The following is a 14,903-nucleotide window of genomic DNA, read 5'->3' as shown; positions in this document are numbered from 1 at the left end:
CAAGGCTACACAGAGAAACCCTGTCTCAAAAAAACAAAAACAAAAACAAACAAACAAAAAACCAGAAAGAAAGAAAGAAAACAAATCCTTTAAATCCTTACATAAAAAACAAACTGGAGAACCTGGTACTATACAGATTCTGCAACTGACCTAAACTGTGTTCCTGGGCAAGTCCTTTCCTCCTCAGGTCATCGGCGTTTTCTTCACCTATAGTGTGGGACCTAGACCGGCTGACATTATAATCTCTTCCAGTCCCAACTCCGTAACTCTGTATCGAGACACTATGTGTCTCCTGCCACTCACCCCGCCTCTCTCTCCCTTCGTGGCTTTCCAGGGCTCCCGGAGGCCAGGACGGACGCAGCTATGTCAGAGCTGGTACCTGAGCCCAGGCCCAAGCCGGCGGTACCCATGAAGCCGGTCAGCATCAACTCCAACCTGCTGGGCTACATCGGCATCGACACCATTATCGAACAGATGCGCAAGAAGACCATGAAGACTGGCTTTGACTTCAACATCATGGTCGTGGGTATGGAAAGCCGTGGGGTCACTGAAGGCCTAGTGGTGGGCAGCGCCAAGAATCCCATTTCTTTTCCCCAGAATGGCCTGGCCTTCTCTAGGGTGAGCTCTTTCTAGGAGCGAGGAGCTCATCATGCTGCTCGCGAGGGGCTGATCCCTTCCTCCTAACCCTTCCTCAAGGATGGGAGCTTTGCATGAGTGGCCAGCCTGGCTTCCTCACCAGCTAAGTGTAGACAGGCCCATGGGGCACGCGCTTACATTCAGGTCTGCAGAATGGGACTGTCAGCCCTTTCCCACCTCCAAGAGCCACGAGAGGACCGGGCCAAAGACAGTCTTATTGTTCATGTTTTGTAGAACATTAAAGCTTCAAAATTTCCCAGGGTCTTGGTCACTGAGTAGCATCAGTGAGTGACAGGAAGGGACATTTGCCTAATTTGTTGTTCTGTGGAAGCTGGGAGTGAGGCAGCCCCCTCCCTCTCCCCCATCCCCCCACAGTCCAATCAACAATCCCTGTTCCTCTAACCTTGTAAAGGTCTCCTAGGTTGGCCAGTTTCTGCCCATCCCCCCACCATGACCCTAGGCTGAGCAAGGCGGGGAGGTGGCGCGAGTCAGAGGTGTGGGGGTTCACCTGGAATTGCCACAGCTACCTGATTCAGTGTGACTGCAGCAGGGTAAGAACCATGGCCAGGGTAGAAAGCATCCAAATGCTGTGCTACAGAGCTACCAGCTGAGCTGGCCGTGTGCTCTGTGACACACGACATACATGCTCGACTTTCTCCTACCAAAGTCTCAGCTCAAGAACCAGAGGCAGAAGGAATGGATCCTACAGCTGGGCCGTGGGACATCGAGGTCTCCTCGCCAGGTCACTGTCCGCTGGCTCCCCAGTGGCTTTCCCAACACGCACAACCCACTGAGCCATCCATTCTAATCCCATAGCCCTCTTTTAACCTCGGGATAAATGTAGCCGTCTAGCCTGGCTGGGAACGGCTCCGACTCCCGCCTCACCATTTCCCATCTCTGCTCACGCACACAGACGGGCTCTTGACTTGCCATGCTCCTTCCTGTGGAGCCTTCTTAACATGACGATCTAAGTGGCTTTTGCCAACTCCTCTGGTGGGTTGGGAAAATGGCTGCTACTCACCATTCCTAGGCTCTGCCAGTTCCCTCCCTCCTTAGCCATCTGTAAAGAGAGCATGAGGACAACATGACAAGCCCAAAGCAGTGCAAACACCTCAGCTGGTGTCTAGAACCCTAGGCTCCTTCCTCTCAGCCTGGTCTCCTCACCTTGCCCCCACCCCCTGCCCCAATGTGCTGCACAAATGCTTCAGACCAGCCCTTCTTGGATTTTGCCACCCAGTTAATTCCTCTTAAAGCCCAGTTAAGCCACAGATTCTGAGTTGTGGGTCTGAGGTGGAACATCTTCTGCAAGCATCCAGGGAAATGGCAGTGTTGGTCACCAGCTACGAGGCATTCTGGGTAATCCTTGTGCATGACAAGTGCTGCGTGGTTCTTGAAGGCATTTTCATGCGGAGGCCCTCTTTGGAAGCACTCTGCTGGATAGCTACACGAATAACAGGGGTGGAACAGAGCCATCATGGAGGGAGATGCTGTGGTCCTGTCGGCTCAGCTTCCCCTCCTCCCTTGGTGCCTTTCCTGCTGTCTTCCCCCATTAGGCCATTAGGCCTTCTGGGAGCCCGAGTGAAAACTACTAGGGGTGGTGGGAACCTGCCACACAAGCACGAAGAGCTGAGTTTAAACCTGCAGCATCACCGTAAAAAGCTAGGATAGCCGGCCACATCTGCGCCTGTAGCCCTGGTGCAGTGGGGGGCAGAGGTGGGAAGCTCACTGGGCCTTGCTGGCCGCCAGCCTAACTTCAGGCTCAGCCTCATCTCAAAGGAATAAGGTGATGAGCGGTAAAGAAGGACACTCAGTGTCCTTTTCTGGCCGCTGCAAGCACATGCGCATACATGAGCATACAATGCACATACTCCACCACTGCCTATATATGCACACATACACAGATGACTATAACACACACATACATATCATATACATACACACAAGCCACACACATACATATGCATGCACACACATATACACACGAGCATATATCATACATACTACCTACACACATCACATATACCACATATATACATACATACTTAGGTACACAAACATACATACACGTTAGCATATAACACACACACATATACCACATAATCCACACCTCACATATACACACATGCACATATAACATATACCACTCACACCCACGCACACACATACAACATGAGCATATAATACACACACACACAAAGTAAATAAATGTAGAGGCGTGTGAGCCCTGGTCTTGCATTATCAGCTCTGTTGTCTCACACATGTTACTTTAGAAGAGATATCTGGGGTCATTTCAGAGAGGGAGAGCACTCTGCTCTGAGATGCGCAGGGATGACATAAAGAGGGATTTTAGTGGGTAGGGATTTAGTTCTGTGTTAGCAAGCCTGAGTGTCAAGCGCAATGCCCTGGTTTTCAGTGCCCGGCACTAGGGCTAACGAGATCAGTCGTACTCACAGACGTGGGGATGCTCAGGCACTATGAGGCAGGATCTGAAGTAAAGTAATTCTGTCCTCACTTTTGGTGGTATTAAAGACAGAAAAGCTAAGTTGAGAAAAACACAAGCCAAACCAGAAAACTACATCACACGCACACACAAATGCACAAGCTGTGCCTTCTCCCATGGTCCCGGGGTCTACGAAGGGACATAGACTCTAGCTGCCATTTCCCGAGGCCCATCTGCGTTAAGCATGTCCACTCCCACCTGAGGCTCAGCCTGGACCGCAGCTCCAGATCCTGTAAGCTCACAGGAGGGCTCTGCAGCTGAGAAGGTAGATATGGGGCCTGTCTCCCTTTCTCCGCCCCCCGCCCCCACTCCCTTGCTGCAGGCCAGAGTGGACTGGGCAAGTCAACGCTGGTCAACACACTGTTCAAGTCCCAAGTGAGCCGAAAGGCCTCCAGCTGGAACCGGGAGGAGAAGATCCCTAAGACAGTGGAGATCAAAGCGATTGGACATGGTGAGCACTAGGCGGGATTCTCTGCAGACATCATTTGGAGGCAGGGAGAAAGGGATGGGGTTTATTGGGGGAATAAGATGTGAAAGATAACTACAGAGTGGAATTAAGCCCCAAATTTGTTGGAGCAAACTCCTTATTCTGCTGGGCCTAGATAGCGAGGTGGGAGGGGAGAGAATGTATGCCTGGGGGTGGGTGTGGAACTGAAAGAGGTGGGGCTTGAACTAGGTGATAAAGACAGAAGTAGGAACAGGAAGTAGGGCATGCTCCTCTAGGTGTGGGAGGGGTCTGTAACCTTAACTTTGCTAACAGCTGCTTCTAAGATGTAAGGGTGTTCCTGGCCAGTAGGCAGCAGGGCCCCTGGGGTCAGCTGTAGGGCTGGCCTCTCTGATGCTCTTTTTTTTTTTAAACAGATTTATTTATTTATTTATTTATTTATTTATTTATTACATATACAGTGCTCTGCCTGCACGTACACCCGCAGGCCAGAAGAGGGCATCAGATCACATTATAGATGGCTATGAGCTACCACGTGGCTGCTGGGGAATTGAACTCAGGACCTCGAGGATCAGTCAGTGCCTTTAACCTCTGAGCCATCTCTCCAGCCCTCTGATGCTCTTTCTATTCTCTCTAGTGATAGAGGAAGGTGGTGTCAAAATGAAGCTGACGGTCATCGACACGCCAGGCTTCGGAGACCAGATCAATAACGAAAACTGGTATGTGTCTGCCTTTGAGATTTCTTCCCTAAATATTCTGCTAGGAAGACGTGGTGCAGATTCAGTCCCGTTGAGAAGTACCTGCATCCTCTCTTGGCGTGAGGCTGGGTCCCTTGCTGGGGAACCTTGCTAACGCTGTTAACCTTGCTATCCATCCATGGAAAGCCATCCATGGGGAAGGCTGAGGGAGAACTGGCTACTGGGTAGAGAAAGGAGGAGGGGATGTGAGGCGACTGTGACCTGACTGTGCCTAAGACACGCCCCTGAGTTGTGGCCTTTGCATGTAGTCCTTGTATTGTTCTCTCCCTACCCCTCAGCTGGGAGCCCATTGAGAAGTACATCAATGAGCAGTACGAGAAGTTCCTGAAGGAAGAGGTGAACATCGCCAGGAAGAAACGCATCCCAGACACTCGTGTCCACTGCTGCCTCTACTTCATCTCCCCGACGGGACACTCGTATGTACCAGACCCGCCCCCTACTACTGGGCCTGGCTCCAATATGTGGCACATGTGCCGAGGATTGGAGAATCCGTACTTGGACTTAACCTGGGGAGGGACAGATAACTGGAAGGTCATGGCCCTGTGACCTTGGGGTTCCTCAGACTTTCTATAAGAGAGTAAATCTGACCATCACTGCCCGCCATACTGTTTACTGGTGTCCCAGCACGGCCCAAGTGTACCAGCAGGGGGAACTTAAACAAAGGGCACCTCATTTGTTCAAGAGTTCCTTGCTTTGGACAAGGCTTGGAGTCTGGGGGTGGCAATAAAGGTAAAGTAGGGAGAATTGGGGCCACTGGATTGGGGCTGGTATTTAGGCAAGATATGGGACTTGGCTGTAGGACTCTAGACGGCCACCCCTGTGGGAGGAGCCAGACATCTAGAGATGAAGACTGCTGTGAAGGTAATTTTCTAAGTAGCAGACGAGGGCTGGAGAGTTGGCTCAGTGGTTAAGAGCACTGTCTGCTCTTCCAAAGGTCTCGGGTTCAATTCCCAGCAACCACGTGGCAGCTCACACCTGTCTGTAACTCCAAGATCTGACACCCTCACACCAATGCACATAAATTTAAAAATTAAATAAAAATATAAGTAGCAGATGGCCCATGGGAGGCGGTATGGGGAGGAGCAGAAGTCAGAGATCTCATTGGTGCTTCCGGCCACCTTCCTGCAGGGCAGTGTGCATCTGACCCCTCTACTGGGTCAGATGTGTTTGAGAGGATGACACAGCAAGGTAAACCCTGATGTTTGAAGGAGCCAGGGGCACCCAGCCAATATTGGGCAATAGCGGTTGTAAAGTAGTGACCCTGGGTCAGACCTAGCTGGGATCTTGACAGAATGCGGGGTTTGTTTGTTTGTTTTTAAGAATGAGCACTGGGAAGTGAACCCAGGGCCTCACACATGCTAGGTAAGCACTCTACTACTGAGCTGTACTCCAGCCTTTTTTTTCCTTTTTAAAAAAAGATTTATTTATTATATATATAATACTCTGCCTGCATGTGTGCCTGCACTCCAGAAGACACCAGATCCCACTATAGATGGTTTTGAGCCACCATGTGGTTGCTGGGAATTGAACTCAGGACCTCTGGAAGAGCAGTCAGTGCTCTTAACCACTGAGCCATCTCTCCAGCCCACTTTTTTTCTTTTTAAATATTTATTTATTTATGGTTTTTCAAGACAGGGTTTCTCTGTGTAGCTCTGGCTGTTCTGGAACTAGCTCTGTAGATAAGGCTGGCCTTGAACTCAAATCCACCTGCCTTTGCCTCCTGAGTGCTGGTGTGCGCTATCATGCCCGGCCCTCTTTTTACTTTTTTTCCCCCCCAAGACAAGGTCTCTCTGTGTAGCCTTGTCTGTCCTGGATTCACTTTGTAGAACAGCCTGGCCTCAAACTCACAGCGATCCACCTGCCTCTGCCGCTGCCTCCCCCCAGGTGCTGGGAGTAAAGGCGTGTGCCACTACACTTGGCCCTCTTTTTACTTTTTAAGGCAGGGTCTCACTTACTTGTCCAAAATTGCCTTGGACTTACTCTGTAGCCTTGAATTTGAGATCTTGCTGCCTTGGCTAAAATGATAGTTTTAGCTCTTCCTAGACCTCGATCCACAGTGAGCAGCAACCATCAGGCAGTCTGACTTCAGTGGTTCCCCAGATTGTGAACTAGAGTCTGACTGGGGCTCTAGAGCTTGGCTCTACAAGATAAAATGCGGGGGCCGACACTAGACCATTGAGAAGAGTTCAGATGTAATGACCATCCATGTATGTCCCCCTAAGAAAGAAATTCTTAGCCCAGAAAAGGTGTCATAGGATGACCTGAGGGGGTTTAAGGAGAGGCACGCTTTGTACAGAAACCGAGGACCACGAGAGAGAGCGTGGCTGTGGGGGTTGAGGACAAAGCTGGGGACACACAACAGGCGCTGAAGTGGCGGACATGCGCAAGAGGGGAGGCTGCTGCTGCAAGGCCTCAGCCAGGTTCCCGGGCCAGTCCCCTCCCAAGGATGATCTGGAGGGGGAGGCCTTGGCTGAGTTGGGAAGGCGCGGTGGCTCTGACGTTCCTGCCTTCTCTGGGCCTCAGCTTACGACCTCTTGATCTTGAATTCATGAAACACCTCAGCAAAGTGGTGAACATCGTTCCCGTCATTGCCAAGGCAGACACCATGACCCTGGAGGAGAAGTCCGAATTCAAGCAGAGGGTAAGCAAGCCTCGCTGTCCTTTCCCTGTCTCTGCTGCTGCCGCCTTCCCCTCCTCTGGGGCCAAGCCTACCTTTCCACTTCCTCTCTGCTCCAGTTCTCTGCCCCAACTCCCTCCTGCTTCACCATCCAGGTAGGCAAGAGCTAAAAGTTCCTAGCACTAAAGGTGAGCCATGTTTTTCTTTTCTTTTTTTCTTTTTTTTTTTTTTAAGATTTATTGATTATTTATACAGTGGTCTACATGTATGCCAGAAGAGGACATAGGTTACATCATAGATGGCTGTGAGCCACCATGTGGTTGCTGGGAATTGAACTCAGGACCTCTGGAAGAGCAATCAATGCTCTTAACCTCTGAGCCATCTCTCCAGCCCGAGCCATGTTTTTCTAGGCTGCCTTTCCCTCACCCTCCACACTTGGTCTGCAAAGGCTCCCAGGTACACTTGACGCCGTGAATGGCTCCACGGCTAGGCTACTTGAAAGAGCACGCTAATCAGAAACCAACCCACACTAGCGCCCGTTGGATGAAAAGAAAAAGAAACCAAAAAGAACACTGGAGGGCCCTGGAGGAAGACACTTAAGCTGGTCCCTAGAGAGGGCTAACAGAGAGCCCAGGAGGCTTCATCTCCCTTCCTTGCAAGGGCGGGTAGAGCATGAAGGTTGTGAGCATTGCGTGGAGCATCTAGACTCAGCTCTGCGGCTTGTCTGAGGGTCCCAGACAAGGGCCCAAGCCTGGCCTCACCGACTCCTCCTCTCCCCTCTTGGGCTGGGCTGTACCTTTTCTTGGGGTCTTCCTGCTGCTCTGGGCCCGGAGTCAGGAGAGTTAATGTGATCAATGCTTTCCTACCTTGCCTCTCTAGGTTCGCAAAGAGCTCGAAGTCAACGGCATCGAATTCTACCCTCAGAAGGAGTTTGATGAGGATTTGGAGGACAAGACAGAGAACGACAAAATCCGGGTAGGTGCGTGGGGCCCTCTTCGTCATACAGACACCCCCTCAGTGCCTCTGGCATGTGCCTTCCGGCCCTTCCTATTGTTTTTCTCTTACTATATCCTCTTGTCACGTGACCTAACCCAGGCCACTGGAAGTGGGGATGTCAGTGACCCTCACTAGGACTGTGAAGCCACAGAGGGGCTTCTTGTACCCAGGAAGCTAGTTCCTTCCATCACCTCCCTTTCCTTCCCAGGACCTGGCAAAACCAGTGTCTGGTGATGGGGCATTGAGCTGGTATCTAGAGGAATCTATACTCTAGTCAAAGTTTGCCTCAGTTTCTCCCTCTGTCAAATACAGAGGCTGGACTAGGTGAGTGGCTTACAGGCTTTCTCTCTCCCTAGAAAAACTGTTTTAAAACAAACATGAACCAATGAGATCGCTCAGTGGGTCGCCAGGATCCACGTGGCAGAGGAAAGAATTAACTCCCAAAAGTTGTTCTCTGAGCTCTATAGAGATCACGTGTGTGTACACACACACACACACACACACACCCACACACACACACACACACACTTAAAAAATTTAAACACTTAAAACATTTAAACAAGGTGGATCTCTGTAAGTTCAAAGCCAGCCTGGTCTACAAAGCGAGTCCAGGACAGCCAAGGCTACACAGAGGAACCCTGTCTTGGAAAACCGATAGGAAAAAAATTTTTCTTAAAACAAACACAAAAGCTTAGAGAAGGACTGCTTTGGCTGGCTGGCATGGCTGCCAGAACCTGATGAGGTCCCTCTGTGGCTCTGGCCATGCTGGGCTTGGAGACCATTACCTTTATGGTGTCTAAGGTCTGGCTCTCAATTCAAAATCTCTACAGCTCTGTAATTGCGCATCAGAAACCTGGACCCATTGACCAACGTGACAAATCTCTCACGGCTTAGGTTTTAAGATCCCTCTAGACTCTTCTGGAAAGATTAATATAATAATCTAGCAGAAGCCAGTTGAAAAAGGCAACTGAATTAAGATCATCAGTTTAATTTTTTTTTAAAAATGTTAGTTTACTGATTTGTGTGTGGTGGGTGGTGAGGGAGTGGGGGTGGTACATGCCTGTGGCCTGTGTGGAGATCACAGGACACCTTTTAGGAGTTGATTTTCTCCTTTTACCAAGTGGGCCCCATGGATCTAACTCAGGTCATCAAACTTGGTGGCAAGCATCTTTATCCTCTGAGCCATCTCATCAGCCTCAGAAAATCTTCTTTAAAAGTGATGTCTACAGGGCTGGAGAGACGGCTCAGAGGTTAAGAGCACTGTCTGCTCTTCCAGAGGTCCTGAGTTCAATTTCTAGCAACCACATGGTGGCTCACAACCATCTATAATGTGATCTGGTGCCCCCTTCTGGCCTGCAGGTGTACATGTAGTCAAGAGCACTACATATGATAATAAAATGTTAAAAAACAAAGTGATGTCTACAAATCTTAGATGTCTTTAAAGGTAAAATATCTTTAAAATATGCATTATACTTACTAGCCTTTATGTTTTTGTGGTGCTAGGGATTGCATCATCACACTGTTTGAACACACACACACACACACACACACACACACACACACACACACACTTTGTGCAGTGCTGAGGGTCAACTTAGGCCTTGGGTCTGCTAGGCAAACACTGCATCCCTGACCTGTACCCTCAGCCCAAAGTCCATTCTTATTGCCCAAGCCATTCACGCCTGTCATCTGTACACTTGGCTTAGTCTCCAGAGAAGAACAGCTCTACATGCATGTGTCCTCAGTTTACACACTGCAGTTATGTGCTGTATGTAGAGGTTTTGGCTAATGAAGGGCCACACACAACAGTATTTCCCTGCAATCTTATCACCTGGTGACATCACTGCCTTATTAGTATGCATCCTTCTATGCTATGACTTCATGGCTTAGCTGCCCATGACCTTTTCTCAGAACTTACTCCTGCCATTGAGCAACACATGACCCATTTATCCAGTGACAATAACAAACACACCGGCGGGTACATCCGCGTGCTTGCCCTGAGAGAGCGGCCACGGAGACATGAGAGTTCAGTCCCTGGGCATCTGCCAGTAGGTTCCATGGGAGCCGCATAACACATCTCTGAATCTGGTTGGCGCCTGGGTGGGTGCTGCCTGTGAGAGAGTCTGTCCTAGCTAGCTCCCAGAGAGGTTCCGAATCAAATGAAAATATGTGCCCAGACACAGTGAACTGTACACAGTGTTCTCTAGTTGAAGCAAAGCCAGCGTACTGAGGCTGAGCAGCCAGACGACAGTGTAGTCGGGCTTGGGCCCAGGCCTCGAGTCTCTGCTCAGTCTTCTCAAGGGGCGGAGCCTTGTCCTTGCTACCCATAGCATCACTGGATGAGCAATGGAATGAGATGCCAAAGGCTGTCCTGCCCTTGGACACTCAGTTTGGGGAAGAGGACTGAGCATGTGCGTCTGGTTTGTGTCCCCCACCCCCACCCCCATCTAGCAGGAGAGCATGCCCTTCGCTGTGGTGGGGAGCGACAAGGAGTACCAAGTGAACGGCAAGAGGGTCCTCGGGAGAAAAACACCCTGGGGGATCATCGAAGGTAACTCAGTGCATCTCCCGGAAGAAGTGGCCATCCAGAGAGCAGCTAGTAAATACCAGGAAGTCAGCGGGCAATGGTGGCACACGCCTGTAATCCCACCACTCTGGAGGCAGAGGCAGAGGCAGGTGGATCTCTGTGAGTTCCAGGCCAGCCTGGTCTACAAAGTGAGTCCAGGACAGCCAAGGCTACACAGAGAAACCCTATCTGGAAAAAACAAAAACAAAACCCAATAATAAATATCAGGAGGTCAAAGTGTTAATATCTTAGGACATCGATGCCAGCAGACTGCTGCCCATAAGGAGCTTACAACCCAAGATGCCAGTCACAGGCAGGAAGCAATGACACCATTTAGCATATGATCAGGGGGCAGTGAGTTGGCCTGTCAAATGAGTTAAGAACCCAGGGAAACTACTGAGGGATGGAGAAACCAGAGAAAGGCTTTTATGTGTGACCTGACAAGGTGCCAAAGGGCAGTTCAAATGTCGCCTTAGTGATTTATTACGAATGGACATGACCTTGGGTAGGATAGGATGATTCTCAAAGTTTTCAAGAAGTTACTTCTGGGGCCTCACTGGGGGCTGGGGAGGTAGATCAGCGATGGAGCACTTGCTTAGTGCATCCAAGGCCCTGGGTTTGATCCCCGGTACAACACACACAAAACCAAAGCAAGAAAACACACTGCCCTTTACTCACTGTGGTAAGCCTGTAACTGTGCGCAAGGGCAGGCCTTCCTGTCTCAGACAAGTCAAATGCTTTGCTTTGCAAAGGTCACACAGTCCCCACCCACCATCAGCAAGAAGCCATGGAGATAAACCCCTGAGCTGTTCATGTACTAGTGAAACTTGAACTTCAAATTTAGATATTTTGGGGCTGGAGAGATGGCTCAGAGGTTAAGAGCCCTCACCACTCTTCCAAAGCTCCTTAGTTCAAGTCCCGTCTATAATGAGATCTGGTGCCCTCTTCTGGCATGCAGGCAGAACACTGTATACTTAATAAATACGTATTTTTAAAAATTTAGATATTTTGATTCCCAAACCAAGATTTACTCTACTGTCTTGAATTGTTTAAATTGTCAATAATTTTTTTTTTGTGGACCTGGTAATAGAACCCAGGGCCTTAACTGTGAAAAACAATAAGTGTTCAGCCACTGAACTAAGTCATTACCCAGTGCTTTTTTTTTTTTCTTTTTTTCTGTTTTTCCAGATAGTGTTTCTCTGTATAGCCCTGGCTATCCTTGAACTCACTCTGTAGACCAGGCTGGCCTCAGAGATCTGCCTGCCTTTGCCTCCGGAGTGCTGGGATTAAAGGTGTGCGCTACCACTGCCCAGCCCCAGTGATGATTTTTTTTTTTTTTTTTTTTTTTGAGACAGGCTTTATACTGTGGCTCCATGGCTGGCCTTGAACAGACGATCCTTCTGCTTCTAACTCCCAAATCCTGGGATTACAGTGGGGCCTACCACCATCACCACACCCTGTGCCCGGGGATTTTATCTCATTATTTGCCTTGAGTAAGAATTACCGATGAGAATGTTATCTACACATCATCAGACCAGACAGCCATGCCTTACCCTCCTCTGTCCCCACAGTTCCTGGTGTGTGGTTTGCAGACAATGTCACTCCATCTCTAGTAGCTGGTTTTTATAGTGTGGAAGGTAACCTTTGGGAGCTTTTGGGAGCTGGCCCAGTTACTAGGTCCTATGCGTTTTCCCTTCTTTCAATCTTTACCCATTGTTAGAAACTAGAATAGGCCTTCACAAGTTTCTCAAACTCCCATATTAATTTTTTGCAAAACATAGGACCAAACCAGTACATATGAAGATTAACTTAGCCGGGCATGGTGGCGCACACCTGCCATCCCAGCACTCTGGGAGACAGAGGCAGAGTGAAGCTCTGTGAGTTCAAGGTCAGCCTGGTCTACTAAATGAGTCCAGGACAGCCAAAGGTACACAGGGAAACCCTGTCTTGAAAAACAAAACAAAACAACAGTAACAACAAAACTCTACAATATCTAGACTATTATTGTGTCCATTACATCTGATTTGAAAGTATTTTTTCAGTTAAAAAAAAAAAAAAGAGGAAAGGAAAAGAACCAGGACACTAGTGAGCAAACTTCAGGCAGGGCCACAGAAGAACCCGCCTCTTGCTCTCTTTAAGGCAGCTTACCTTCCGGGCTGTGCACTAGTGAAATGGCTGCCTGTTCTCTCTGTTTTGTCTGTAGTGGAAAACCTCAACCACTGTGAGTTTGCCCTGCTCCGAGACTTCGTCATCAGGTATGATGCTCTCCCCTCCGCGGAGGGCAGGCTGACTTACTTGGGATCAAGGGCTACCTGCTCAGACTCACTTCCTGAGTTCGCTTGTCTCTGACAGAGCTCTCCGCCCCAGTTCTAGCCCCTGTCTCGAAGGAGGGGTTGAAGCAATGTCACCTCTCTTCAGAAGTGGGTCCCAGGCATTGGGTCCAGTCTACCAGAGAGATGTGTTAGCCACAGACACGGGTCACTTCCTCCTCTTACCACCCTTAACCGTGTCCCCTTCTCTTTTTACTCCCTGTCCCTCAGGACTCACCTCCAGGACCTCAAAGAAGTGACACACAACATCCACTATGAGACTTACAGGGCCAAGAGGCTCAATGACAATGGAGGCCTCCCTCCGGTGAGCGTGGACACAGAGGACAGCCACGACAGTAACCCCTGATGACCCGTTCTCTGTGTTGTCAACCACACATAGCCCACTGCTCCAAACACACACATCCCAGATGCCACCTCCAACCACCTTTTCCTTTCAGCTCTGTCCCCCACAGGCCTGTCTGATATCTGTGGAGCATTTTGTCTATTGTGTGTGTGTGTGTGTGTGTGTGTGTGTGTGCGCGTGCGCGCGGGGGCACATGTGTAATGGAGAGTGCCTGAGTGTGTGTGCGCTCAGGGGTTGAGGTATTTTCATTGCCCCCTCTGGAAAGTCCTTTGTAAGTCTGCTTTCACCATGACTCTCCATTCTGTCTCCTTTTTTTCTTGTGCTCCAGAACAAGAGGCTGAGCGCCTCACTCAAGAGGTCTGGGGAAGGTTTTATTTTAAAATGCTGGGAGCAGGTGAGCCACGGGCAACTCTTTCTTCCTTCTGACCCACTCACAAGCTGAGCCTTCACTGACAGGTGGCAGAGCTAGCCTGTGGTGGGGTGTGGCAGTTCAGAACAGCCCTCACTCTAAGCGGAGGTGATCTGGAGTAAGGCTAGGAATTCCCGGGGGAAGGAAAAGAACGGTCAGGGGGCGCAGAGAAGAATGCTGAGGGGGTGTCGGCAGGATTAGTGTCTGGAGACGGAGCCCCACCCTTGTGTCTGTGTTGAGGTCACTATGGAACAGCAGATCACCGCCGCAACCACCGCGCTCTGTGCCCGCCTTGCCCACATTTCCAGGCTGGTTGGCTGGTTGGTTGCTTCCGTTTCCCGAATTTTCTTTCCCCTCCCCCAGCCTCCTTTCTTCATATGTTCATACATTCTCCCCGTTTCCTGCCTGCCTCTGACCTTTCACCTCCCTTTAGAGTAATCTATGTTAGCCTCATGTCTATATTTAAAATCACGCCCAGCCTACTTTCTAAATTGGCTTTCTATTGCCCTAAAATAAAATCACAACTAGGGGCTGAAGGGATGGCTCTGTGTTTAAGGGCGCCTTTTGCTCTTGCAGAGGACCTAGGTTCAGTTCCCAGCACCTACTTGGCAGCTCACAGCTATCTGTGACACCCCCTTTTAGCCTCCATGAACCCGGTGTACACACACATGTAGACAAACACTCATATGTATAAGATAAAAAGAAATAAAAAACTAAGAGCACGGGTAAAAGCATGGGGTGGTACACACTGTGACTGCAAGAGAGATAAGAGTTATAAAGGACAGGAAAGCTAGTTCCTGCAGCTCAGCACTGAAATTTGCCCTGAACTTGGGAGCAGCGTAGGCTAACAGAGGGACGTGGTGACCTGGGCTGCTCCCAGTGTTCTGTTCAAGGAAGCACATATGTTGGTCAAGTGAGGCAACTTTTGCATGGAGGACATTACATTCTTGAACTAATTCTGAAATATTAGAAACAATATATGGAATTTCTTAAGGGGCTAGACTCCGGAGACAAATTCTAGGACACAGTTCCCTTTTCTGGTAGCCTTCTTTCTGTGTTGAGCTAGCTTCTCTGTGGCTTTGTCTCTTAGAGAGATGACGCTCTGTTCTCATTTGTCTGCCTTTCCCTGCTCCTCCCCTCCCTGCATTCTCCCGTACCCTGATCCTGTAGCTGTCCCCCGGACTGCCCACAACCGTACACGTAGCCTTCTCTTGCCTTTCTCAGGAGCTGTATATTTATTAATGCACATTTTTACTGCTCCTTGCACATACAAGTTATTCTGTTTCCTGTGGTTTCAAAGGCT

General features: G+C 49.6%; 1 protein-coding gene and 1 long non-coding RNA gene across 6 annotated transcripts in view; one reads left to right on the top strand and one right to left on the bottom strand.

The window, feature by feature from the left end:
• The window catches only part of LOC311578559, a 36,586-nt gene that overhangs the window by 15,974 nt on the left and 5,709 nt on the right, over positions 1-14,903 (bottom strand). The window lies entirely within an intron of this gene.
• SEPTIN3 (septin 3) overlaps positions 1-14,903 on the top strand; it is a 28,049-nt gene that overhangs the window by 11,264 nt on the left and 1,882 nt on the right. For all 5 annotated transcript variants that reach the window (XM_084748347.1, XM_084748346.1, XM_084748350.1 and 2 more), the window contains 9 exons: positions 335-526; positions 3,459-3,587; positions 4,219-4,300; positions 4,618-4,755; positions 6,863-6,980; positions 7,836-7,931; positions 10,404-10,503; positions 12,722-12,773; positions 13,059-13,152. In XM_084748347.1, the coding sequence (XP_084604473.1) occupies positions 335-526; positions 3,459-3,587; positions 4,219-4,300; positions 4,618-4,755; positions 6,863-6,980; positions 7,836-7,931; positions 10,404-10,503; positions 12,722-12,773; positions 13,059-13,152 (1,001 nt within the window). The remainder of the gene's footprint in view (positions 1-334; positions 527-3,458; positions 3,588-4,218; positions 4,301-4,617; positions 4,756-6,862; positions 6,981-7,835; positions 7,932-10,403; positions 10,504-12,721; positions 12,774-13,058; positions 13,153-14,903) is intronic.

This window comes from Acomys minous (assembly GCF_964271855.1).
Source record: "Acomys minous genome assembly, chromosome: 12".
Taxonomy (NCBI): Eukaryota; Metazoa; Chordata; class Mammalia; order Rodentia; family Muridae; genus Acomys; species Acomys minous.
Note: the sequence above shows the minus strand (reverse complement) of the source record. Positions and strands in the feature narration are given on the sequence as shown.